Source organism: Manis javanica, chromosome X, assembly GCF_040802235.1.
Source record: "Manis javanica isolate MJ-LG chromosome X, MJ_LKY, whole genome shotgun sequence".
In the NCBI taxonomy this organism is placed as follows: domain Eukaryota; kingdom Metazoa; phylum Chordata; class Mammalia; order Pholidota; family Manidae; genus Manis; species Manis javanica.
Genome location: NC_133174.1, coordinates 96472984 through 96500932, shown reverse-complemented (window position 1 = coordinate 96500932; position 27949 = coordinate 96472984). Strand labels below are relative to the sequence as shown.

At 36.3% G+C, this 27949-nt stretch overlaps 1 protein-coding gene across 3 annotated transcripts; it reads right to left on the bottom strand.

Moving 5' to 3' along the window:
- Positions 1-146: 146 nt before the first annotated feature.
- On the bottom strand, positions 147-27272 carry PWWP3B (PWWP domain containing 3B). Of its 3 annotated transcripts, none has more exons than XM_073227749.1 (5): positions 27168-27272; positions 7224-7326; positions 6395-6493; positions 4926-5000; positions 147-4032 (listed from the first exon to the last, which is right to left on the bottom strand). In XM_073227749.1, exon 5 carries the CDS (start codon positions 3818-3820, stop codon positions 1697-1699), a length of 2124 nt encoding a protein of 707 aa, XP_073083850.1. In that variant the 5' UTR covers positions 3821-4032; positions 4926-5000; positions 6395-6493; positions 7224-7326; positions 27168-27272; the 3' UTR covers positions 147-1696. The 3 variants fall into 3 exon arrangements, with proteins under 3 accessions (XP_073083850.1, XP_017508494.1, XP_073083851.1); XM_017653005.3 differs by lacking the exon at positions 27168-27272 and adding an exon at positions 25495-25580; XM_073227750.1 differs by lacking the exon at positions 6395-6493.
- Between the last annotated feature and the right edge of the window lie 677 nt (positions 27273-27949).

Here is a 27949-nt window from a genome sequence, read left to right as displayed (position 1 = left end):
AGTAAGCTATGTGGATTGGTACAGGCTGTATGCCTGAGTTTTGGTCTTTGTCAAACAGGATCAAGTAAGGTTCTGTGGAATCTGAACCTTATAGATTTTGGAAGGCTTTTTAAAAAAATAACACAAAATCAATCATGAAAGTGAGTATTTATTCAGAATGATAAGGTAATGTATAACAAGTGTTAAAATGACAACTACAAAAAGCAAAAATTCCAAACAAATTATGTATTTATCTCTATATATAAATCCACAGAAATATCACTTATATAGCTGCACAATCTGAAGTATGATGAAGTGAACATCCCAGGTGGAAAATAAAATGGTTTTATTAAAAACTGAAACACCAAACTTTTGCAAATTTTACATTGACACGTGGCCATGTAAACATGAAAAAAAAGCCCAGGAGTGACAGTTGGCTCACTCAGAGTAAAAATGCACACAGGTTCTTATTAAGCCTTCAGTATTTATTTTTATGTCAAGTTTTTAAAATAAAGTCGCTCTCCTAACATTTGTTTTCGCTAAAGTCTTGTTTCAAGTTAGAATAAACAACTTATGGGCTTCACACTTTAAACATACTCATGTTATTATCATATTTGGCCAAGTGGAGGCTTTTAATGAGACCCATTCCCAAATTCACAGATTCTGGTTCATCTACTCTTTCTAAGCAGCCTGGAATGACTTACCAGTTGGCACTTACATTATTGGAATCAACTGGAACTGTTCTAGGAATAAGACAGATGATAAAGATTGCTTGGTTTGAAACCAATTACTATGTATTTGGAGATAAAGACTCAGAGCAAAGCGCTTGCACTTTCTACAGTTTATACAAAACTAGATGGGCTCATAAGCAATCAGCCTGGACTCATACATCTAGAGTAGCCAGATCATGAACACAATGACTCTGCCTCCCACATGTAGTCAGATGGCTATATTAAGATACAGCCATTGTTACGAAGACAGCCAAATGTCTGTCTGTTTTAAGAAACCATTCATCTATTGAATAATAGACATTCCCACAAATGGAATTTCAGGGAAATGTAAAATAAACAATCCTGTTCAAGGTTGCCAAAATTATTTTCTGTATGCTGAGATGTTACTCACAAATGTAAAGACTGCATGCTGGTAATCCATTTACTTTTATTTTCAAATTGCAGATTGTTTTCTTGCAAAAGCTAATGCAGTCCGTTATAATATATAGCAAACCATCTCTATCTTTGGTTGTAAGTCTCAGAGATTTTTTTCCAAAAATAAATAGGTATGGCAGGAAAAATAATTCAACTATCTTAAGAGAAAACCCAATATTATACAAAAACTAAGCAAAAAATATAGAACTTGTTTTTAGACATTTTTCTAATTATCTTGCTTAATATCTAGTATTAGTGCAATTTTAATATTAAAATAATTGTGCACACTGTATTTAACTATACAGCCTAGACACAAAAATGTCAAAAAACAAAATAGCACTTTCCCTTAATAATAATTTAGGAATTAAGGCATTCTAAAAATGTATGGGAAAGCAGAACTGCTGAGATGTGTTAACTAAATTGGTTTTGAAGAAGCTTAAGAAAAGGAAATGAAGATGTAATAACACAGAACCTAAACATCACCAAAAACAAAAAATGAACACATTACTCAGTTTCCCATTTCTAGAAAACACTTATGTTAGAATTGTTCAGAGGTTTTTTTTTTAAGCTGTCTATGAAAGTTCCCTGTTATGGTTTGGACTCTTGGGAGATTCAAAGAGCTTCATTTGTTGGTGTTTCTGTCTCTTTTCAAATATGATTTTTGAATCAAATAATTCTCTTTCCCTGTATCCCAGAGATGGTCCTTTTAGATACTTTGCTTCAGCTGTCATGTATTCTAACCCATCAACAGCAGAAATTGAACAAATGATTGCTTCTGGCAGTAGAACTTCCAGGATAAATTCAACTTTATCATCTCTTATCAAAGTCAGCATCTTTTTGTCTATAGTTTTGTAGATTTCTTGTAAATATTTCACCACCTCATCCAACTGATCATCATCTTCAAGGTATGTTTCCACACAGCGTGTAAACCTCTTTGCCTTCAAAAATGAGTTCAGCCAGCTGGACTCTTTTGTGCCATTTAAAATGGCTTGAAGATGATTTTCTGCTCCCCTTTCATTCACAATGAAGTCCACTAGGTTCTTGTTGGCTCGGTTCCGAGCAGCCTTCATTCGGTCAGGGAGAATTTTATGGAAGGACATTTTCTTGGTCCGGGAAGTCATGGCCATTGGTCGCTCAGCCTTTTCATTTGGCAGCTGTGGAAATAAGTTCCTGAAGGTATCTTGCTTGATTGTTTTCCTAACTGGATAACTAATGTCAGCAGCAAAATATTCAAGTAAAGAGCCTGTAAAAGAACCACAACCTATTCTAACTCTGTAGTCACAAATCAGGGACATGCACCAGTCAATACCTTCCTGGTAATCCTCTCTGGCTTTTTCCACTAGTGCTTGTTTCTCTTCACAGTCAAATTTCTTTAATCTTCTAAAAGGCACCCTCATGCCTCTCTTTTCAGCATTCATGTTTGCCTCAACAAAAAGCACACTTGCTTTTCTCTCTTTTTTCCTAATGCTTTTTATCACTGCTGGCCAAAATGGATATTTTTGATATTTAAACCAGACTATCACACCTGTTTCAAATGAACATGGTTCATAATTAAAAACAAAGCATGGAAGTTCTTCATCTTCCTCACTGTCATCTAATATGGAAGCATCAGTAGGATTTAGATGTGTTGACTCTTCTGAAACTTGAAGTTCTTCCCCAAGATCCTCAAAATCCAATCTCTGCAGATTTCTTTCATTATTCACAAGGGGTGAATAATCCAGGGCATGGTTAGAGGCACTCAGTGAAACCTGACAGTCCCATGAACAATGCCTGGGGGATGCTGCAGCACCCATCTCTGATTCCACAGTACGCTGATTCTGGCTGGTATCTGAGCATGTATTTGAGGGACCCTCTCCAGGATCTTCAGTATTTTCTGAGGAGGTAGGACATTCAGCGGGAACAATCAGGGTCTCTGGGGAGATGTCTTGTGCCTCCTCTTTCAAAGCTTTGGGCACAATGAAGATATCTGATGGTGAAGTTGGAGAGAACTTTTCTTCTTTAACACATGCATCCTCCTCTTTAATTGTGGAATGCAAAGACATAACTGTTGAAATGACTATTTTTTTCTTGCTCTCCTTTTCGTCATCATTATCTGAAAATGAAGTGGAAGTCTGGCACCAGCTGGAGTTTTGCCATGAATTTGTTTCCATTTCAATTGTAACAGCATCAATGGTTGCATGCATTTGCGATTTATCATCATACAGGGACTCATCAACCTCTGAAGACACTAACAGTGACGTTGGATTTTCGCTTTCCTCAAGACACTTCAATAAATCTTCTTCACGCCTCCGAGACCTTTTACTAGGGGGTGAATCAGAAAGCTCTTGTGGTACGTTTTGTGACAGTGTAGTGGTCCCGTCTTCATCATCTGAACTGCTTGCTTGACTCAAATTTGCTTTCTCATTCAGAATATCTAGTGCCATTTTAAGTGACCTTCCATAGGCTGTTTTCTCTATAGGTAGAGCACTGACCTCTAATTGTGCTGCTAGGGAGGAGGCAATAGCTTCAATGTGAAATTTATTTAGGATCTTTGTTTCTGTGCTTTCCACATTAATTTTTTCGTCTAGTGAGAGTATTTGAACTTCTAGGGAAAATGTCTTTTTTCTCTTACTGCTTGACACAGTCTCAGATCTGGACAAAACTTTTGCCGGCCATAACTGGTCTTTCCAATTGCACAGGACATATTCGGCATCCATTATGATTTAGATTTGTGTGCCAAGAGGTTATCAGAGATTGGGGTATCTGACTCTTGTCACTGCTAGGGCAGTTCCTACCAAAAATAATACTTTTACCAAAGTCTCCTTTGTCTCAGAACTGCAAAGCGTTTACAGCTCGTGTAGCCTGTTCTCCAGCTGAATTTCCCAAGGATGCTTGAACACGTTGTTTGAATGGGACAATATGGAAGATACTGAAACAGGGAAAAGGCAAGGAAGAAAAGTAACAAATAAAATTATTTTGCCAAAGCAGAAGGTGAGCAATTGCAAATAGAGAAGAGATGAAAGAAAAATATATGGTCAGTTGGGCATCAGACAAAAGGAAAAATGTAGCATAATGTAAGGTGGAGATAAGAATTGGTGAAGTGGTTTTGTAATACTTCAAATTCAAAAACTTGCCATTATTATTGCATATGATTATTAAAGAGTGAACCTGTGTACATGCAGGTAGAGGTGGAAGAGTTTACAGTGGTGTGTCAGGGATTCTATTTATAAGATACTTTGGGACTTTTATGGCCCTAACGTTATACCTAAGGCAGGGGGACTCTAAATTTCGCAAGTATAAGAATTATGTGGAAGACATCATAAAACTAAATATCCAGGCCCTATCCTAACAGCTTTATTCAGGTCTAGATAGGGCTCAACACTTTGGATTTCTAATAAACCTCAGGTGAAAAACACACTGACCTTTGTTAAAAGCATGCACGTAGAAGACAGAGATTCAGAATGGGTGCTATGTGCACTTATTGGATAGGATAAGTTATCAAGGATTTTTTGAGAGTCAGGTGGCTGGCTAGGACATCAGGTAGAAATCTGAATAGGCTCTTACATGATTTCTTCATAGTTGTTTAATACATGAAATTCTTTCCCCAAACTAGAAGCTATGCCTTAAAATTACAAAATGTCATGGCTATAGAACAGGGAGCAAAATTATACCTTAAATTCTTAACCTAACATGATTTTAATATGAAATGTGGCTTTTAATTTAAAATGCTATGGTTTCAGAGCAGGAAGCAAAATAAATTACACCCTAAGTTCCTGACATGTTTTCAATGTGAAATGTTTTATGAAATGGGAAGAGCCTTACCCAGTGTCACGTGGATCATGGAAGGTCTGGCCCTGCGTTCTGGTTGTCCTCAGTCTCACTCCAAAAGGAGATAGGCTATCCAAAAGGAGACAGGAAATGAAACCAGTTAAAAGGAAAAGGCATAAATGAACTTCCCTACTAAAACTTTAGCAGACATGTCATTCTGAAACAACACAGGAAGGAGATGAAATGTCATATGTGATGAAGATGCCATGTTTATTTTCCTTTATGTTCTTATTATTTTTAATTATCTGTGATATAGTTATGCTACTTAGTTCATACTAAAATCATCTGTCTCAGGAAAAATATGAGGTTGGGACAAGAGAGAAGGGAAGTAGTGATTTTTCTAACATCTATTATGAGCCAGACTACAGATTTTATTTGAAACCTCTTATAACCATGTGGATTTTTCCTTTTTTACACATATATTTTTTTCAGTGGAATGTTAATCATATTCTACATGCTGTATCATTGTCCACAAATACAAAATATGTTTCATTGCTTTGTTTGCCTTCTTAATAAAAATGGTTGTCTAGAAAAAATTTAGGGAGCCTGGCAAGCGCCACCTTGTGACTAGAGCCAGAACTGCAGCCTCCCAAGGCAGCACAGACACCCACGGCCTCAATCTCTATCAGATCCTTATGAGAGAAGGGTGAAAACATGTAGCCAGCCAATGAGTCTTCCCAGACTTCTGGAGTCTTCTAAACCAAGGGTTTTGTTGTGTAGGATTATACACAGCAGGCATTATAGGATTATAATGCCTTCAACTACAATATTTCTAGTTACAAAAATATCCGGAAGCTTATTTAAAATTGAAAAGGTGCAGAAAGATAAATACAAAACAAAATACAACTTTATACAAATAATCACTATGAATATTTTCTGTTTTTCCAGAATTTTCTTCATGTATAGATGAATGCATATTATTTCAAACCAACATATATCAATTAAGAGCGGAGTTTGAACATTATTCTACATAAGTATTTGCTACCATGATTTTTATGAATTACTTAAATGAGGTTTTTCCTATATATGCAACATTTTATCTCAATATCTTCCTTACATATTAATAGCATTTTTAAATAGAGAGGAGTAAAGCTATCCCTGTCCCTCCAACTATACAAATAATCCTGTTAATAGTGTGGCAGATATGTTTTCCCAGATTTGGTTGCATGTATTGTAGTAGCATATGTAAGTTTTACTAACATACATATTTAATTCTAAGTGATACCATATGAAAAAGGCTATGCTATAATTTAGTTTTTCACTTTATACTATTTCTCAGACATTTCAAATCTCCACATGTAGAAGTTCAGTTTCTCTTCTGCAGATACATAGCATTCCATTGCATGGTTATATCATGCCATATAATAATTTTAAAAACTACTTATAGCAATAAACCAAATCCTCTGTCTCACTCTTAAGCTTAAAAAGATACAGAAAAATGGGTCTTGCTGACCAAATCACACCTGTGGTCTGAAAGAATGAGTTGCAAGGAGGACACATGCAGGGCTGTAGCCAACACAGCAACCAGGCTACGCGATTGATCTGGTCCAGGAAAATTTCCACTACGGGCAAAAGACAAGGGGCACATATTTGCATGTTTGTGTGTCTATGAACCCTTTTGTTTGAAACAAAATGGATATGTTGCTTGAGCTTTATTTTTCTTTCATGATTATAAAAGTAATAGTGGGGAAATCTGTTCTAAAGGTGCTTAAATAAGCTAAAAGTATTATTAAAATAGTAACCTGACTACTTAGAAATGCTAATATGGGAGTTTATTGTCTCCCAGTCTAATCACACATATATACATGCATTCATATGTGTAAGTGTCTTCATTCAACTAATATTTGTTCCCCTTTCCACATTCATGTACAGGTGACACATACACAGTCTATGTGTCGATCAATTCATATGAGTATTTTCCCCCAAGCTGTAAAATATTATTATCCATTATTTTTCTGTGTAAATTAATAATTGATTATAAATTCAAACAGTTAACAGAATTTCCAGCATTATAAACATGGAATGCCAAGTCAATAAATTAGCCTAAACACCCATGCTGCACTGAAGTCTTAATATAGAGGCTGTAATCTGATCACCCCTTCTCTCACTGTGGACTTTTAAAGCACTGGGAGATAAAAAATTCCAAAGGATTAATTCATTCAAAATTCCATCATTTCTCTCAGAACCACACACCCTTCCCACCACTCAAGGCCTCTGTTCCTATTTTTCTCATCTTTACTTTAGGGTCTTGAGAAGCTCCTACAAAATAATTAGATTTAAGACAGCCATTACCTTGAAGCTTGTCAGCTGCAGCCTGGTGAAATGCAGCTCCTCCCCCAAGACTTGCCTGGCACAGCTCACTTCCAAGCTTCTCAGAGAATGCTCCACCCTCTCCCTGTGATGAAGAAGACAGAAGGCCCCTCCCTGAATTAGAGGGAGAATTGTCAAATTAAAATGAAGTGTTAAGGCGCAGAGATGCTCTTTTTGAAATGAACTGGCAACAAGTGTCTGTTTAATTTCCATTCAAACCCTTTGGGTGAATGATTTTTTGATAAAAAAGAGGTTAGTATAATCACTTTATTAAAAAATAAAAATCTAGCTTAAAATACTCCTTACATATTTTTTTCCTTACCTTGTCTGGTCCTATATCTCTGCAGGTAAACTTTAAAACCCAGCTTGTCAAGCACCATTACAATAGCTCACTAAGGATCTTTATTGATACTGCACTAAAACCTCATTACTTTGGGGAGAGTGGCTTCCTTATATTATTTCTTTTTCTGTTTCTGGGACATAGTAAGTCTCTCTTTTTATACAGTTCTTATCTTAAATGCTTCAGTAACGTCTCAAATTTGTTCAAAAACATAGATATTTCACACTAAAGATAGAAAATCACTAGTTTGGCAGTAAAGTACCCATTTCACATACCCTCATCAATAATTGACAATTTCTTCTTATATGTTGTTGGTATTTTTCATTCAGGAAATTCAGTGAGGGGAAAATCAATTTTTGAAAATTTGCATATCTTTTTAATTGGTATTTCTGAAACACATTTTTCAAATTTTATTAAAATTGTGTTAAATTTAAATTTAGATTTCTGATTTAACCTAACTAATTTTAAATCTCATTAGTGATAATTTGGGGAATGAAAATATGTGGGGATAAAGTGCTTTATTTGGCTTCTGTATCATATAAAAAGTAATATATTTTAATCCACCTTTAAATAAGCATTAATATTGGAAGAATAAATACCAAAGAATTAATGAAGATAATAAGTAGTCTGGTGTATTATTGAAGGTTTTAATAATTAGAGTATGTAATATTTTGAGTTATAAACAACCACTAAATTTTGGAGGGTCAGCCACAAAAGTTTATTTTGCTGATGTCAAAGTTCAATCTCCATCAAGGGGCCAAAAACGGGGGAGGGTTATCTGTTCCAAGTAGTCATTAAAGGACTCCAACTTCAATACTGTGGCTTTACCATCTTCTTTGGCCTTGAAGTCCTGCACTGCATTTTTTGCACTTGTCTAGTAATCCTATGAAGAGGGAGCTTGGAGAATTCTGCGGACGGTTTTAAGAGCCAGGTTTGGCAAACATCACGGCTGGTCATAGTCAACTAGCTAAAACTGTAGAGGCAGAAGAAGGTAGTATCTCTGTGACCAAGGAAGAAAATGAAACAGAGTTTGGTGAATACAGAGCACTCTCTCCACCACGAGAAGTTTTCCCTTTAGATCTTTTATTGACTTTTTTGTGGTTGTTTAAGCATTTTTTTCCAACCATGTATCATATTTATAATGACCAGGACAGAAACTTCTAGTTGCTTACCACTCTTTGCATTCTGCTTCATTAGCAGAATCCAAGCTGCATGCAGGGTGGCAATGTAAAGTATTAAAATATTACTTTTCCAGACTCTCTTACTGAGTAAGCCATGGCCATGTGATGGAATTTCTTGCCAGAGAATGTAAGCAGAAATAGTTGTGAAGATTCTAGAAAAGGTACCTCCAAGGGTGGTAAACAGCCAGCTTGAGCTTTTTTCACTTTCCCTTTTTTCCTTCCTTCTCTAAGAATTTGACCACAATAGAATTCAGACAGCCATTCTGTTGAATAATGGAACTATCTCATTTCAATCCCTCTAACTTAGTGAAACAGTAAACTTCTGTTTTACCTAAGTCACCATGTAGAATAAAACAGCTAATCTTACAGTCACCAATAAAAATAGTATCATTCTTACTATAGTATTAACCTTTCAAAAGCTGTCAAAATGTTACTATATAATTTAAAGAGGATTGCCAGGTCAGTGTAAATATGGCTTTATTTAAGTGAAGAGATGTATTCAATTATACATCCTATAATGTAATAGTTCTCATTCTGTCTTCTCATTTCACATTTGGAGAAAACCAAATGCACATAAAGTATGGTCATTACATTAAAATTATACCTTCTTATATTTACTTTGTCTATTTTCTATATTACACATAAACCAGGAAATGCTACACCACCTCACCATTTTACAAACAAAATGCAAAGGAAAAGTTAATTCCTTGTCCAATATTTTAGATTTCATTGTTTTGTAGAAGGAGGTAGAGAAGAATGATAACCAACAGTAATAAATGCTACTACTATTACAATTATTATAATGAATTTATATAAGAATTCTTTATATAATAATATCTAAAACCTATAATACAAAGTTTTCTATATGTTAAGAACTGTTCCCAGCACTTGACATATTATCTCATTTAAAAATAAGATGGTTATTCCATGGGGTACCATAAAAAACTCATTCAACATACTAACAGTGATATTATTAAAAACAATGACAAAGATGCGAGCAGCCCAATGTGCCAGGTACTCTGTCAAGTGCTCTGTATACACACAACATATCCCTGATACTCACAAAATCTTCTTAGATGGGATTTTTGAATATTCCTGTTTTGTATATGAGGCATTAGAGAGATTAATCAACTTTTACAAGGGTACCTTTGAAGCATTTGGCACACGGGATTTGAATCTAGGTAATTTGACTCCAGAGTCCATCCTCTTAATCACTAAGATACATTGTATCTACCTCATTGCAAATGGAAAATGCTCTATAAATGTGTGCTGGATGATGAATGGGTGAATTGATTAATGAATTTGAAATAATCATGTGTGGGGAGTCACTGGAACTTCAAAGAGAATTCTGTACCTAGTTCTGCATTTAATTTAACATCAATTTATATAACATAATATAATTATTGGAGTGACAGCCCATCATTTTTGCTAAATTCCATTGATTAAAAACAAGTCACAAGTTCTGCCCACACATATGGGGTGGGAATTATACAAGGAGTTGGGTTATAATATTAGGTCTGCCACAATATTTTTTATTCCATTTACATGACATTTTCAAAAAGAGGAAAGTATAGTGAGGGTGATGTGATCAGTGACTACCAGGCATTATAGATGGGAGGAGGGTGTGACTATCAAGGATAGCACAGGAAGCTGTGGGGGCAATGGAAGTCTTCTGTATTTTGACTGTGATAGTGATTATATGAATCTATACATGTATAAAATCCAAAATGTATACAAAAAAGTCATGTGTTATGCATTATACTTTAAAGTATGATTTAAATGGAAAAATTTAATAGCTATTATATAAAAATTAACTCTTAAGCATGCTTTAGAAACCACTTGTGTGTTTTTTTGGTATCATTAATCTACAATTACATGAGGAGCATTATGGTTACTAGGTTCCTCCCTTCACCAAGTCTCTCTGACAAACCCCATTACAGTCACTGTCCATCAGCATAGTAAGATGCTGTAGAATCACTACTACTTGTCCTCTCTGTGTTGTACAGCCCTGCCCTCCCTGTGCCTCCCCCCACATTATACATGCTAATCGTAGGGCCCCTTTCTTTTTCCCCCCCTATCTCTCCCTTCCCACCCATCCTTCCCAGTCCCTTTCCCTTTGGTAACTGTTAGCCCATTCTTGGGTTCTGTGATTCTGCTGCTGTTTTGTTCCTTCAGTTTTTGCTTTGTAGAAACCACTTGTTTTTCCTAAGGCATATTTAAAAAGAAAAAACACAACCACACATACATTATTAGAAAGCACCAATTCCTCTTCTGCTTAGGATATAAAAGCTGTAAGAGAATGTCACCCATAACTTAACAATGATAAAAAAACTGATAATATACAAAATCATAACTTTGCTTGAGACCATCACAGAACTGAAATAAACTGAATTCCAAAATGTGACCAGCCCCTTTAAGGAGGGCCACATGCACTGTTTTACCTTTGGCAATGCATGGAGACTAAGATGGTTATCATTCAAGCAGGTAAAAATAACTCAATTTTAATGAATTCCTAAGTTCTTGATGAGCTAGTGTGTTAGTAGTTTGGAATATCTGGCATACAAGACACTTGTATACTCACTTCCAAGTTGTTTTTTTATAGTCCTTAACCAAAAGCACACAAACATGACTGTGGACAAGACAGGAGACCAAAAGAGTCCACATCAGTGGTTCAGGTAAACAGGAGGCAATAAGCTGTTGCTGGCAGACAGACACACAGCCCTACACATTTATCTAAACCCTTCTATTATGGAAAGCAAAAACCTTAAGCCACTATGGGAAAAGCAGCAAATACTTTCCTCCTTGACTCAGGTAACAACCCATTGCTTCTGTGTAACAGGTCGCAGGAAAACCCATCTTCCTGGGGAAGGGAAGATAGGAAACCCTCCCATTCCCAGAACAAAAGCAGAGATCCTGCTGGAGAAGAAAAAGAAGCAAAAATCATCTGGCCTTGAGGAGGAACAGGGAATCCAAGAGCCCAGGGTCCTACCTGAGAAAAAAGCAGTGGTCAACTGCTGATGAGGAAGGGCAAGAATATATCTCACCAATGACCAACCCCAGATACAAGTCACAGATTAGAGGTCATGCCAACAGGAAAGAATACTGAGAAACTGCAACCCTCTATGTCCAGTTTATTGGGCCTCCCTAACGTTGAGTCTGCACATGGTAACAGAGAGCACTCCCGGCCTCACTATGAGCCTAACACTTAGTAATAACAGGAGCCTACTCCTGTGAAATAGGCAAGAGCATGCAAAGAGACACCCCTACCCTTTAGGGGCAGAGGTGTGAAGAGACTGATAAAAATTTAGAGTGGGGAAAGATCATAGAGAAAAATCCTTTAGTACTCCAGGCTCCACTGCAAGCAAAGTAATATATGTTATGTAAACTAGATGACAATGAAGTGAGAAAAGGAGAACACATTCTTCAACATATTTTATGATACTAGCAATAACCTGATTCCAAAACTAGAAAAAAAGAACATAACAAATATAGAAAACTGTAGATCAGTATCTTTCATAAACAAACATGGATCCAATTATACAGATATTGAAGTGATATAGAAAATGATATAGAATGACATAGAAAATGATACATAAAAAAGCCAATGACTCTTTCCAGGATTCAAGATGGAGGCGTGAGAGGTGAGATGGAGAACTCCTCTCAAAACCACAAATAGTATGAACATATAGTTAATTAATACAACTAACCTTAAAACAGCAACAAGAAAGAAGGCTGAACCAGACTGAATACAGACTTATGAACAGAGCAGACCTCACGAAACACACACCAAAGCCTTCATCCAGCAGGACCCAAGCCTTTCCCCCACCCATCTCCGAGGACCCCCACTGTGACATGCAGCCTGCTGTGCCTTCCTCCTAGCCTGCCAACACTGGTTTATAAACCTGCAGTCACTGTTCTGGCAACCCGCCTACAACAGCTAGAGACACAAAGCACAGAGGCTTACACCTGTGTGCTTGGCCCACTGGCTCTGACACCAGAGACAGGCACCACAGACGGGAATTAGGAAACAGATCTTTCCTCCCCTCCAGGCACCAACTCCACTCCCCTACAATCCCCAACCTCACTCTAGGGGCTGAGCAGCTCCAGAAACTGGAGCTTCTGGGAACTAGTGGGCACCACACAGAAATATGAAATGTCAAAAGAATATGGTTCAGACCCAAATCTCACAGACCCCAGAAAAGGGGTCAAATGAAACTGAACTCACCAATCTGCCTGAAAGAGAGTTCAAAATAAAAATCATAAACATGCTTATGGAGGTATAGAAAAATATTCAAGAAGTCAGGAATGAATTTAAGTCAGAGATTCAATCATTAAGAAATTCCATATCTGAAATGAAATATACAATGGAGGAATTTAAAAGCAGATTAGATGCAGTAGAAGAGATGGTATATGGAATAGAAATTAGAGAAGAGGAATACAAAGAAGCTGAGGCACAAAGAGAAAAAAGAATCTCTAAGAATGAAAGAATATTAAGACCAATCCAAATGGAACAATATTCATATTATAGGGGTACCAGAAGAAGAAGAGAGAGAAAAAGGACTAGAAAGTGTCATTGAGGAGGTAATTGCTGAAAACTTCCCCAATCTGGGGAAGGAGATAGTCTCTCAAGCCATGGAGGTGCACAGATCTCCCAACACAAAGGACCCAAGGAAGACAACATCAAGACATATAATAATTAAAATGGCAAAGATCAAGGATAAAGATAGACTTTTAAAAGCAGCTAGAGAGAGAGAAAAGATCACATACAAAGGAAAACCCATCAGGCTATCATCAGATTTCTCAAAAGAAACCTTACAGGCCAGAAGGGAGTGGGATGCTATATTTAATGCAATGAAGCAGAAGGCCTTGAACCGAGAATACTCTACCTGGCAAGGTTATCATTTAAATTTGAAGGAGGGATTAAACAATTTTCACATAAGCAAAAGCTGACAGAATTTACCTCCCACAAACCACATCTACAGTGCATTTTGGAGGGACTCCTATAGATGGAAGTATTCCTAAGGCTAAACAGATGTCACCCAAGGGATAGACAAATAGTACAGAATATGCTTCATAACATACAAAGAATGGAGGAGGAAGTACAAGGAGAGAAAAAAAAGAATCTTTATGTTGTTTTTGTAATAGTATAGTAAGTGAGTTAAATTAAACTGTTAGATAGTAAGGGAATTACCCTTGAACTTTTGGTAGCCACAAATCTAAAGCCTGCAATGGCAATAAGTACATACCTATCGATAATCACCTTAAATGTAAATGGTCTAAATGCACCAATCAAAAGATATAGAGTCAATGAATGGATTAAAAAACCAGACCCATCTATATGCAGCCTACAGGAGACTCACTTCAAACCCAAAGACACACACAGACTAAAAGTGAAGGGATGGAAAAAGATATTTCATGCAACTAATAGGAAGAAAAAAGCAGGAGTTGCAGTACTTGTATCAGACAAAATAGACTTCAAAACAAAGAAAGTCACAAGAGACAAAGAAAGACATTACATAATGATAAAGGGGTCAGTCCAACAAGAGGATATAACTATTATAAATATCTAGGCACCCAACACAGGATCACCTATATACGTGAAACAAATACTAACAGAGTTAAAGGAGGAAATAGAATACAATGCATTCATTTTGGGAGACGTCAACACACTACTCACTCCAAAGGACAGATCAACCAGACAGAAAATAAATAGACAGAGTCACTGAATAATGTATAAGAACAGATGGACCTAATAGACATCTACAGAACACTCCATCCAAAAGCAATAAGATACACATTCCTCTCAAGTGTACATGGAACATTTTCAAGAATAGATCATATACTAGGCCACAAAAAGAGCCTCAGTTAATTAAAAAAGACTGAAATTGTGCCAACCAGCTTCTTGGATCACAAAGGTATGAAACTAGAAATAAATTATGCAAAAAAATGAAAAAGCACACAAACACATGGAGGCTTACTAACATGTTCCTAAATAATCAATGGATCAATGACCAAATAAAAACAGAGATCAAGCAATATATGGAAACAAATGACAACAATAATTCAACAACACAAAATCTGCAGGATGTATCGAAGGCTGTGCTAAGAGGAAATACATTGCAATACAGACCTACCTCAGGAAAGAAGAACAATCCCAAATGAACAGTCAAAATTCACAATTAATGAAACTAGAAAAGGAAGAACAAATGAGGCCCAAAGTCAGTAGAAGGTGGGACATAATAAAGATTAAAGCACAAATAAATAAAATTGAGAAGAACAGAACAATAGAAAGAATCAATGAAAGCAGGAGCTGGTTCTTTGAGAAAATAAACAAAATAGACAAACTCCTAGCCAGATTTATCGAGAAAAAAAGAGAGTCTACACACAAAAACAGAGAAATGAGAATGGAAAAATCACTAAGGACACCACATAAATACAAAGAATTATGAGGGAATACTATGAAAAATTATATGGTAACAAACTGGATAACCTAGAAGAAATGGACAACTTTCTAGAAAAATACAACCTTCCAAGGCTGACATAGGAAGAATCAGAAAATGTGAATAGACCAATGACCAGCAAAGAAATCGAACTGGTAAACAAAAAACTGTGTAAGAACAGAACTCCTGGACCAGATGGTTTCACTGCTGAATTTTATCAAACCTTTAGTGAAGACCTAATACCGATCCTCCTTAAAGTTTTCCAAAAATCAGAAGAGGAGGGAATACTCCCAAACTCATTCTACGAGGCCAACATCACTCTAATACCAAAACCAGGCAAAGACACCACAATAAAAGAAAATTACAGACCAATATCCCTGATGAACATAAATGTAAAAATATTCAACAAAATATTAGCAAAACAAATTCAAAAATACATCAAAAAGATCATCCATCATGATGAAGTGGGATTCATTCCAGCGATGCAAGGATGGTACAACATTCGAAAATCCATCAACATCATCCTCTACATCAACCAGAAGGACAAAAACCATATGATCATCTTCATAGATGCTGAAAAAGCATTCAACAAAATTCAACATCCATTCATGATAAAAACTCTCAACAAAATGGGTATAGAGGGCAAGTACCTCAACATAATAAAGGCCATATATGATAAACCAACAGCCAACATTATACTTAACAGTGAGAAGCTGAAAGCTTTTCCTTTAAGATCAGGAACAAGACAAGGATGCCCACTTTCCACAGTTTTATTAAACATAGTGCTGGAGGTCGTAGCCATGGCAATCACACAATACAAAGAAATGAAAGGCATCCAGATTGGCAAGGAAGAAGTAAAACTGTCCCTGTTTGCAGATGACATGATATTGTACATAAAAAACCCTAAAGAATACACTCCAAAACTACTAGATCTAATATCTCAATTCAGCAAATTTGCCACATACAAAATTAATACACAGAAATCTGTTGCATTCCTATACACTAAGGATGAATAGTAGAAAGAGAAATGAGGAAAACAATTCCATTCACAATTGCAACAAAAAGAATAAAATACCTAGGAATAAAGCTAACCAAGGAAGTGAAAGAACTATACTCTAAAAACCACAATTTAAGAGGGGCACTAATAAATGGAAATTCATCCCATGCTCTTGGCTAGAAAAAATTAATATTGTCAAAATTGCCATCCTGCCTGAAGCAATGTACAGATTCAATGCAATCCCTATCAAAATACCAACAGCATTCTTCAATGAACCAGAGCAAATAGTTCTAAAATTCATATGGAATGACAAAAGACCCTGAATAGCCAAAGCAATCCTCAGAAGCAAGAATAAAGCAGGGGGAATTATGTTCCCTGACTTCAAGCTCTACTACAAAGCCACAGTAATCAAGACAGTTTGGTACTGGCACAAGGATAGATCCATAGACCAGTGGAACAGAATAGAAAGCCCAGATATAAACCCAAGCATACACGGTCAATTAATACACGATAAAGGAGCCATCGACATACAATGGGGAAATGATAGCCTCTTTAACAGCTGGTGGTGGCAAAACTGGACAGCTACATGTAAGAGAATAAAACTGGATTATTGTTTAACTGCATACACAAAAGTAAATTGAAAATGGATCAAAGACCTGAATGTAAGTCATGAAACCATGAAACTCTTAGAAAAAAATAAAGGCAAAAATCTCTTGGACATAAACATCAGCAACTTCTTCATGAACGTATCTCCCCAGGCAAGGGAAACAAAAGCAAAAATGAACAAGTGGGACTATATCAAACTAAAAAGCTTCTGTACAGCAAAGAACACCATCAATAGAACAAAAAGACATCCTACAGTATGGGAGAATATATTCATACATGGCATATCCAATAAGGGGTTGACATCCAAATTATATAAAGAGCTCACGCACCTCAACAAACAAAAAGCAAATAAGCCAATTAAAAAATGGGCAGAGGAGCTGAACAGACACTTCTCCAAAGAAGAAATTCAAATGGCCAACAGGCACATGAAAAGATGCTCCACATTGCTAATCATCAGAGGAATGCAAATTAAAACCACAATGAGAGAACACCTCACACCAGTTGGGATGGCCAACAACCAAAAGACAAACAACAACAAATGTTGGCAAGGATGTGGAGAAAGGGGAACCCTCCTACACTGCTGGTGGAAAAATAAACTAGTTCAACCATTGTGGAAGCAGTATGGAGGTTCCTCAAAAAACTCAAAATAGAAACACCATTTGACCCAGGAATTCCACTCCTAGGAATTTACCCTAAGAATGCAGGAGCCCAGTTTGAAAAAGACACATGTACCCCTTTGTTTATCACAGCACTATTTACAATAGCCAAGAAATGGAAGCAACCTAAGTGTCCATCAGTAGATGAATGGATTAAGAAGAAGTGGTACATATACACAATGGAATATTATTCAGCCACAAGAAGAAAACAAATCCTACCATTTGCAACAACATGGATGGAGCTAGAGGGTATTATGCTCAGTGAAATAAGCCAGGTGGAGAAAGACAGGTACCAAATGATTTCACTCATCTGTGGATATAAGAACAAAGAAAAAAAAACTGAAGGAGCAAAACAGCAGCAAGACTCACAGAACCCAACAATGGACTAACAGTTACCCAAGGGAAAGGGACTGGGGTGGATGGGTGGGAAGGGAGGGATAAGGAAAAAAAGGAGCATTACGATTAGCACACATAATGTATCGGGGGGGACATGGGGAAGGCAGTATATACAGAGAAGACAAGTAATGATTCTATAGCATCTTACTATGCTGATGGACAGTGACTCTAATGGGGTATGGCGGGGGGGACTTGATAATAGGGGGAGTCTAGTACCCATAATGTTGTTCAAGTAATTGTATATTAATGATATCATAAAATAAATAAAGCAAATGATATAGGAAAAGGATAATATATCATGACCAAATGGAGTTTATTCTGGAAATTTAAGGATGGTTATACATTTCTAAATTAATCAATGTATTTCACTGTATCAACAGACTAAAGAGGGAAAAAAGATAATCTCAATTGAGGAAGAAAAAGCATTTGACATAAGGCCACAAACATATGTGAAGAAAAGGCTCAGCAAACTGGAATTAAATGGATCTTCCTCAACCTGATCAAGGGCATCTACAGAAAAACCCTCGCATTAACATCATACTTAATAGTGAAACACAGGATACTTTCCTCTAAAATCAGAAACAAGCAAGGATGTCTGCTATCACTACTTCTTTTCAACATTATACTGGATATCCTAGCCATACAATACATACATATACCATAATGCCTGAAAAACAAATTAAAGACATACAGATTGGAAAGGAAGAAATAAAACTGTATTTGCAGACAGAAGAAAGATGTATGTAGAAAATCCTAATGAATTAACCAAGGAAAAGGTACTAGACCTAGTAAGTTTATCAATATCACCAGATGCAAGATTGATATAAAATAATTTATTTCTACACAATAATATTTGAAAGTTGAAGTTTTTAAAAGTACCATTTATAATATTATTAAAAACAGTCAGTACTAAGGTAGAACAAATCCAACAAATGTGTGAATTTTTATGTATGCTGAAGACTTCCAAACACTGAGAGGAGAAATTAAAGATCTAAATAAATACAAAAATATACTATGTTCACTGAAAGATTATTTTTAGGACATAATTTCTTTGCAAACATATCTACAAATCATTGCAATCTCAATCAAAGTCCTAGCAGGCTTTTTGTAGAAACTTAGAAGATAGCTAAAATATGTATGGAAAAGCAAAGGAACTAGAATAGTCAGACCAATTTTGAGGAAGGAAATACAAAGTTGGAAGTCTCATGCTACCTGATTTTAAGGCTATAGTAATCAAGAAAGTGTAGTATTGGCATAAGATAGACATATAGGTAAATAGAATACAAACAGATCAACAGATATGGTCAACAGGTTTTTGGCAATGATAATGGAGAAATGATGGCCTTTTCAACAAATAGTGCTGGAAAAATTAGACACGATATGCACAAATATTCATCTTGACTTCTTAGCTAAGACAATACATAAACATTTTCTCAAAATGAATTACTGACCTAAATGTAATAGCAAAAACTATGAAGCTTCTCGAAAACAACAAAGTAGAAAATCTTGGAAGCAGTACAATAGGGCAGAAGGGAACATTTTGGAGTTATGGAAATAATATATAGCTTGATTGCATTGGTTGTTACATTACTATATGTATTTGTCAAAACTCACCAAACTATACACCTGAGTGAATGTAACTGTATATGAATTTATAGTTCAATAAACCTGATTCTTAAAAAGGCATCCAAAATTAGAATAAGACCTATATAAGTAGTTTGTATTTTATGGTGCAAGTATTGGGGATACATACAGGAAATTTGATTTGTACTTCATATCAATGATTGCCAAAGAAGACTGTGGTACCATAAGGCATGTATAAAAATATCCTCTGGAATGCACAAAGAATATATTAGAAATTCAATTTGTTTTGATATCTTTAATTTTTATTTCTGAATGTTTTAAAACATTGCAGGGTACCTAAGACATCTGACTTTTGACTTGATTATGATATCTCTTTCTATAAATTCCTATCTTCACTAATTATCTCTTCCATTGAAAATTAGTTAATAAAGGACAAATGTCAAGAATCTGGATGCCACCAGCACCCTATAGTTTGTGAAATTCATCCTCATTGGCAGAGCCTTTAACTACACTGAAGTGTTCACATGCCATACAAACATGTGAATGGAAAGAAAGGAAGGAATAGAAGCCAATGTGCTATAATCTGGAGGGAGCCAGTTAAGAATGGGTTCCCAGTAAGAAAGCAGAAGCCAAACAACTTAAGAGACACTCTTTCTTTCTTGATAAGTTTTCCAAAAAGTAGAAGAAAAGGGAATACATTCAAACTCATTCTATGAGGCCAGCATCACTCTAATACCAAAACCAGGCAGACACCACAGAAAAAGGAAATTACAGACTAATATCCCTGATGAATATAGATGCAAAAATACTCAACAAAATATTAATAAACCAAATTCAAAAATATATGAAAAAATCATCCACCATGATCAAATAGGATTTATTCCAGAGATGCAAGGATGGTACAATATTAGAAAACCCATCAACATCATTCACCACATCAACTAAAAGAAGGACAAAAACCACATGATCATCTCCATAGATGCTGAAAAAGCATTCAACAAAATTCAACATCGATTCATGATAAAAACTCTCAACAAAATGGGTATAGAGGGCAAGTACCTCAACATAATAAAGGCCATATATGACAAACCCACAGCCAACATTATGCTTAACAGTGAGAAACTGAAAGTTTTTCCTTTAAGATCGGGAGCAAGACAAGGATGCCCACTGTCCCCACTTTCATTCCACATAGTTCTGGAGGTCCTCGCCACAGACATTAGACAACACAAAGAAATAAAGGGCATCTGGATTGGCAAGGAAGAAGTTAAACTGTCACTGTTTGCAGATGATATGATATTGCATATAAAAAACCCTAAAGAATCTACTCCAAAACTACTAGATCTAATATCTGAATGCAGCAAACTTGCAGGATACAAAATTAATACACAGAAATCTGTTGCATTCCTATACACTAATGATGAACTAGCAGAAAGAGAAATCAGGAAAACAATTCCATTCACAATTACATCAAAAAGAATAAAATACCTAGGAATAAACCTAACCAAGGAAATGAAAGACCTGTACTCTGAAAACTACAAGACACTCATGAGAGAAATTAAATAAGATACCAATAAATGGAAACACATCCCGTGCTCATGGATAGGAAGAATTAATACTGTCAAAATGGCCATCCTGCCTAAAGCAATCTATAGATTCAATGCAATTCCTATCAAAATACCAACAGCATTCTTCAACGAACTAGAGAAAATCATTCTAAAATTCATATGGAACCACAAAAGACCCCGAATAGCCAAAGCAATCCTGAGAAGGAAGAATAAAGCTGGGGGGATTATGCTCCCCAAATTCAAGCTCTACTACAAAGCCATAGTAATCAAGACAATTTGGTACTAGCACAAGAACAGACCCATAGACCAATGGAACAGAATAGAGAGCCCTGATATAAACCTAACCATACATGGTCAATTAATATATGATAAAGGAGCCATGGACATACAATGGGGAAATGACAGCCACTTCAACAGCTGGTGTTGGCAAAACTGGACAGCTACATGCAAGAGAATGAACCTGGATTATTGTTTAACCCCATACACAAAAGTAAACTCGAAATGGATCAAAGACCTGAATGTAAGTCATGAAACCATAAAACTCTTAGAAGACAACATAGGCAAAAATCTCCTGAATACAAGCATGAACAACTTCTTCCTGAATGCATCTCCTCGAGCAAGGGAAACAAAAGCAAAAATGAACTCATGGGACTACATCAAACTAAAAAGTTTATGTATGGCAAAGGACACCATCAACAGGACAGAAAGGCATCCTACAGTATGGGAGAATATATTTGTAAATGACATATCGAACAAGGGTTAACATCCAAAATATATAAAGAACTTACATGCCTCAACACCCAAAAAGCAAATAGCCCGATTAAAAAATGGGCAGAGGATATGAAGAGACAGTTCTCCAAAGAAGAAATTCAGATGGCCAACAGACACATGAAAAGATGCTCCACATCACTAATCGTCAGGGAAATGCAAATTAACACCACAATGAGATATCACCTCATACCAGTTAGGATGGCCAGCATCAAAAATACATTACATGGTTAAAATACTTTTTAGAAGTTCTATAACAGTCTAACTGTGTAGCAAAGAGTATATATGAACCTAAGAAGGAAGGGGAAAAGAAGTTCAAAATGAACCACTGACAATCTGAATGTGCATATGATTTGATTGGCACATCTGGGTAGAGACCCGAAATCAATCAGCGAATTCTGAATCATTCAGAAAAATCCTTAGATCATTGGTCTGTTTGGCTGCCCTTTAACCACAAAAAAGGTGATCTGAGAGGCCTCTATTGCCTTGGGGCTATTAAATAGTGTTTTTTTTCCTTCCATGCTTCTTACACACATCCTTCTGAAACTTGCAAGGAAGCCTGGATAAATAATTTTAAATGGGTGATATTAAAGGATACTCACTTAAAGAAGAGGCAAAGATGAAAGAGAATAACTATAGAGATTTCTTCTGTTGAAGGGGAAGGAAGGTATACAATGAAAATGGAGAAGATATACAAAAAGATGAATAAATACTTGGCACCAAAGAAATGTATTGTGGTTGGGGGAAAAATATTTAAAAAGTAAAGAAAAGAGAACTAGTTCTATAATGCCCCAGTATGAAGGCTGTATCATAGCTATTGCATATAAGGAATGAGTGTGTGTGTGTAAGGTAAGAGGTTGGTGGGGGATGTGTTGGGGAGTATATCAGGGACACCATTTCTGTTATTAGATATTTTGATACTGTGGGGCCTCTTGAGGTTTATTCTACAGTAATCTTCTCTTAGTTTTTTAAAGCTGCCAGTACAGCTCCATCTACCAAAGGCAGCCAGACACATACTGGGGTTTGTGACCCCTGGACTCACACAAAAACAAAATGACGTCATTAAAAGGATGAGCTCAGGAGTCAGATACTTAGAATGGTTGTCATGGCTACCTATGGAAAAGGGCAATTTTCAAGGCTTTCCTGGGAGGCTGGCAGTTGGCTGAGACCTGCACACCTTCCATTAGTAGACATCATCATATTTATTTGTGTAATTTCTTTATAGGAGTTTAACATAGTTCTTCCCTAATACTAGAATCTGGTTTTAAATTTAAAATATTATGGCTACTGAGCCAGAATTTTAAAACTCTACTCCACATTTTCAACTTAACCATGTTTTAACATGGAACAAGAAGAGCCTAACCCAATGTTACATGGATCGTGAAGGGTCTGGCCGTGTGAATTGGGAGTCTGGATTCTCACTCCAGCTGCTTGTCCAACAGAGCTTTCTTCCTGCTCAGCACATTTATGGTTATACTGCCTTTCTGGGGCAGAACTGGTATCACATGAAGATTCCCCAGGTCATCTGCATCTCTGATATTAACACAGGCTGTCCAAAAGGAGACAGGGAATCAATTAAATGGAAATGGCAGAAACTTCCCTACCAAAACCTTACCAGGCATGTCGTTCTGAAACATAGATTGAGTTGAAATCTCACCTGTAATGTAGTAATGTAGTTGCCATGTTTGTTTTCCTTTTTGTTCTTATTATTTTAAATGCTCTCTGTGATACAGCTGTCATTCGGTTCATGCTGAAATCATCTCTCAGGAAAAGTGAGAGATGTGGACAGGAGAGCAGGGAAATAACTGCTTTACGGGCTCTATAGGCCAAATTCTATGTCGCTACTTTTTCTTTAATGTTTCCTGTTTGAGTTCTCACATAAGCCTTCATGCAGGGCTGTCTTTTAGACACGTGTAATTTTCCAATGACACTACAATCACACTCTACATGCTGTCTCATAATCTGCTAATACAATACGTTTCATGGCTTTGTTTGCTCACTCCTTAACAACAGTTGCCTAGAGAAAATTTGGAAAATCTGGCAGGCGTCATCTTGTGGCCAATACCAGAACTGCATCCTTTTACTACCAGTTATTTCTTAGAAGGGTGGGAACTACATCCTGCCAAGCCAGCAGTTTTCTCAGGCTTCTAGAATATACCATGGTCAAATTTGGAGTTTTGCTATGCATTACACAAAATAATGGAATGTTAGTATCTTTACTTCCAATGGTCTGATCAAAAAAGTTTTTCATGCTTACTGAAAATGAAAAGATAAGATTTATAAAAAGAAGGCATAATTCTGGAAAAATGATTAGTATTGTTTTCTAAATATCTTTCCATATACTTTTTACATCTATACATGAATTAATATGACTTCAGACCAGCTTTTCACGATGCTCAAGTGCATGGTTTGAAAGTTTTTCCATATCAATAAGTACTTTCAATGTGATTTTTTGTGAATCACTTCAAATGTAATTCCCCTCTCTAATGTGTAACATTTTACCTCAAACTTTTTTCTGAAATTGTCAAAAACATAACTGTTTATTAAGAATTATTTTTAAATAGAGATAGTAAAGACTGTCCTGTCTCGCCAATCACATAAATAATACCATTAGTAAGGTAGCCTTACATTTTTTCTGATTTTGTTACACATACTGTATTAATGCAGTTCTTTATCTTTAAATGACATAATATGGTGCTTGCCATTCTACAATTTGCTTTTTTAACCTAATGCTACCTCTCAGATATCTTTTCAAATCACTTCATGTTCATACTTTCATTTGTCAGCTATGTAACATTCAATTGTATGAATGCACCAGGCAAAATAATATTTTAAAAACTAATAGAAATCAACCAAACCCTCTCTCTGTCTCACTCTTAAAAGATGTAGAAAAATGGGTCTTGCTGGTAGCAGCCACAACTGTGGTCTGAAAGAATGAGTTGCAAGGAGGACACATGCAGGGCTGTAGCCAACACAGAAACCAGGCTACGCGATTGATCTGGTCCAGGAAAATTTCCACTATGGGCAAAAGACAAGGGGGGTATGTTTGCATATTTGTGTGTGTCTATGAATATCTATGTGCCCCAAACCAAATGGGTATACTGTTTCAGCTTTATTTTGCTCTTCTAAATATAAAAATGATCATGGAATAAAGCAATTCCCAAATTGCTGAAATTGGTTAAACATTTATTTTGAAATCCCCAGAAATCTGAACACTCCAAAGATATTGCTGACATGAGAGCCTAGTTCTCTCAAGGAAAATGCATATTTTTTTTACAAATATTATCACTCAACAGCATATCCTTATCCCTTCACACTGGTGTACATTTATATTTGTGCTTGAATATGACAATCACTTTTGTTTACATTTTTGTTATTTTTTGTGTGGCATAATGAATGCCTAAATTGAAATTTAATACAACCTATAACTAAGATAGAAACATGGAATACCATGTAAAAAATTAACAAGAACGGCATGCCTCACTAAATCTTAATTTAGAAGCTGTAATGTGATCGCCCATTCCCACACTGTGGACTTCAAAAAATATCCGGAGAAACTAAATTTTCAGGGGATTGATCCTGTCGCGATAACAGCAATTTTTCCAAAACCATATTCCATTCCCACCTCTCCCAGGCAACAATCTCTTTTTCTATTTTTCACCGTAATACCACAGCCCAAAGAAATTCCCAGAAAATAACTAGCTTTAAGACAGCCATTACCTTGAAGCTTCTTGTCAGCTGCAGCCTCGTGAAATGCAGCCCCTCCCCCAGGACTGGCCTGGCAGCGCTCACTTCGGCTTCTCGGAGAATGCTCCGCCCCCTCCCTGTGATGGGGAAGGCAGGGGGCCTTTCCCTCAATTAGAGGGAGGAGAATCGCTAAGTTAACTGAAATTCGCTTAAAGGGGAAAAACGTTCATTTTTAGAGGACTTGAAAGCGAAATGGCAACATGTGTCTCCTTAATTTCCATTCAAACAACAGGGGTAGGTGATTCCCTGAAAAGAAGTATCAAATCCCTTTATCATATAATAAAGACCCAGTTAAGACTATCTCTTACATATTTGTTGCCTTTTTTGGCACCTTATGTCTACAAAATTTTAAGACCCAGCTGGTCAAGGTCGATTAAAAATTCCCGATGGGTCCCTGGTGTGTGTTTGCAATGAATTAATACATTATTTGTGGAGAATTAAATGTCTACAATTTTAATTCTTTTGGCCCTGGGGCTGATATGTCTGTCTTTTTATTCAGGGTCTCATTCATCCTTCAGAACGTTTCCTAGCTGTTTCAAGTAAAGTCATTTCTAAACATTAAGCATCAGCCAAAATCCTTAAAGAAAAGAGATATGTATCTGACTATACTGAAATTGAAAAAAAACACTTTACAGTAAAAACACAATAAACCAAAGATGAAAACAGAGCTTGACAAAACTGTTTTCAATTAAAAATGCATCTCTAAAGTGGCTCTTACAAATTAATAAGAAATAAAACAGTGAAGTAAAAAAATGAGCAAATGACATAAATTTGGCAATTTGCAATATTCCAAGGAAATAATTCTTCCCCACTACTGATATTTACTTCTCTGTGAGTAAACACATATGGTGCAACTACAGGTATCTCCTTCCTTCCTGTACAGCTGCAAACTTCTAGGCTGCTCTGGAGATTAGTTTAAATTTGGTGTTATCAGGCTCACTTGACTCTCACAATAACCTATATTCCGCAGTTTACCTTCCCCTTGTACAAGCAGACCTTTTGGCTTCCAACTGCACCTTTGTTTGTTTTGTATCAATTTGTTCCGTGGAGAAAAGGATGTGTTATTCACTAGGTCTCTTCAAAACCCAAACATTCTAAACAAAAAAACAGACCAATACAAAAAAAGCCCACCTTCCCTAATAATCAAAGAGATGCAAATATAAACAGCAACAAGATCTCAATTTTGTCCCTAATTTGACTTACAAAGTAGTAAAGAAACAATACAATATATAGTTGGTGAGGTAGTGAGGAAATGGGCACTCTTGCTCATGTGCAAAGTCACAAAGCTGTGAAGAGGGCAAGACAAAAAGCCAAAGTCCATTTGACTCCCAGACAGAAGGTTGTGTTCTTTCTCCACCAGTACTCATTGCATCCTGGGCTTGAAACCTGTCACTTTGGTGGTACTGAAGATGATGTCATTCACCTTCCAATTGTGAGTGAATGGGTGAATACAACCTCAGAGTAAGTGTTGTTTAATCTCACGATCCTGCTGTGAACACATCCATGAACTACAACCATCTTCAGGAACTACCATACATATCTATGGACTTTATTAAATTAAATCATTTAATTAGTTAATTAAATAATTTAAATTATATTTAAATTAGAAAATGTTTTTCAGCACTATGCTTTTGCACTGACCATACCTGTGTGATAGCATTCACTTAGCCGTAGAGTGAAGACATGTCTCTTTGTGTTGCAGGGCCTGGTTGTACCTTCCCTTTCAGATGTGGCTATTCCTGGACAGAGACTGAAAATCATTTGTTATACAGAGAAATGCCCACTTCATTCCATCCTAATTTATAAGCGACAACTCCTTGTTCTTGTGCTTCTGTTATTTGCAATTGCTAATTAAATATGGGAAAATAGTTTTTCTATCCTCTCCTGTTGAGCTTTTTTGCTCATAAACTATTCAAGAAATTAAGATTTAGATTTAGACTTCTGTTGTCTTAAACTTAGAGGTGTTGTTTCACAGGAAGGGCTTAAACCTACACACAGCCAATAGAGCATTCTGAGGGTTAGTTCTCTTAAGGTAATGTTATAGTAAGTTTAAAGACAAAAATTTATAAGATGTAAGTAAAGTTGGTGAGGCCCTCACAACCCCATTATCATAGTAAACGAGTAAATATGATTCCTCTCTCCTGCCACCTCTGACTGACTATTCAGGTTAGAAAAGCAGAGCTGCAGTGTGACACAGCTCTTCCTGTAATTAACGAAGAGAAAGAAAAGTGTCTGCATTGGACAGTCTAAAGAAGAAGCCATCATTCTTCCAGAGACACCTAACAGAAGGGTCAGGCTGGGTCAAAATTAGTCCAATCTGAATAAAGGACATCAGGGTTCTTTGGTGAAGTGATGTGGATTTCTGTTGGCAGAGCCCAATGTCTAACCTTTAAGAGTTGGTCATGAAGGCATTATGACAGAGTTATGT

Excerpts from the sequence above, each read along its gene's own strand:
- PWWP3B (XM_073227749.1), bottom strand. The coding sequence starts at position 3,820 with ATGGATGCCGAATATGTCCTGTGCAATTGGAAAGACCAGTTATGGCCG.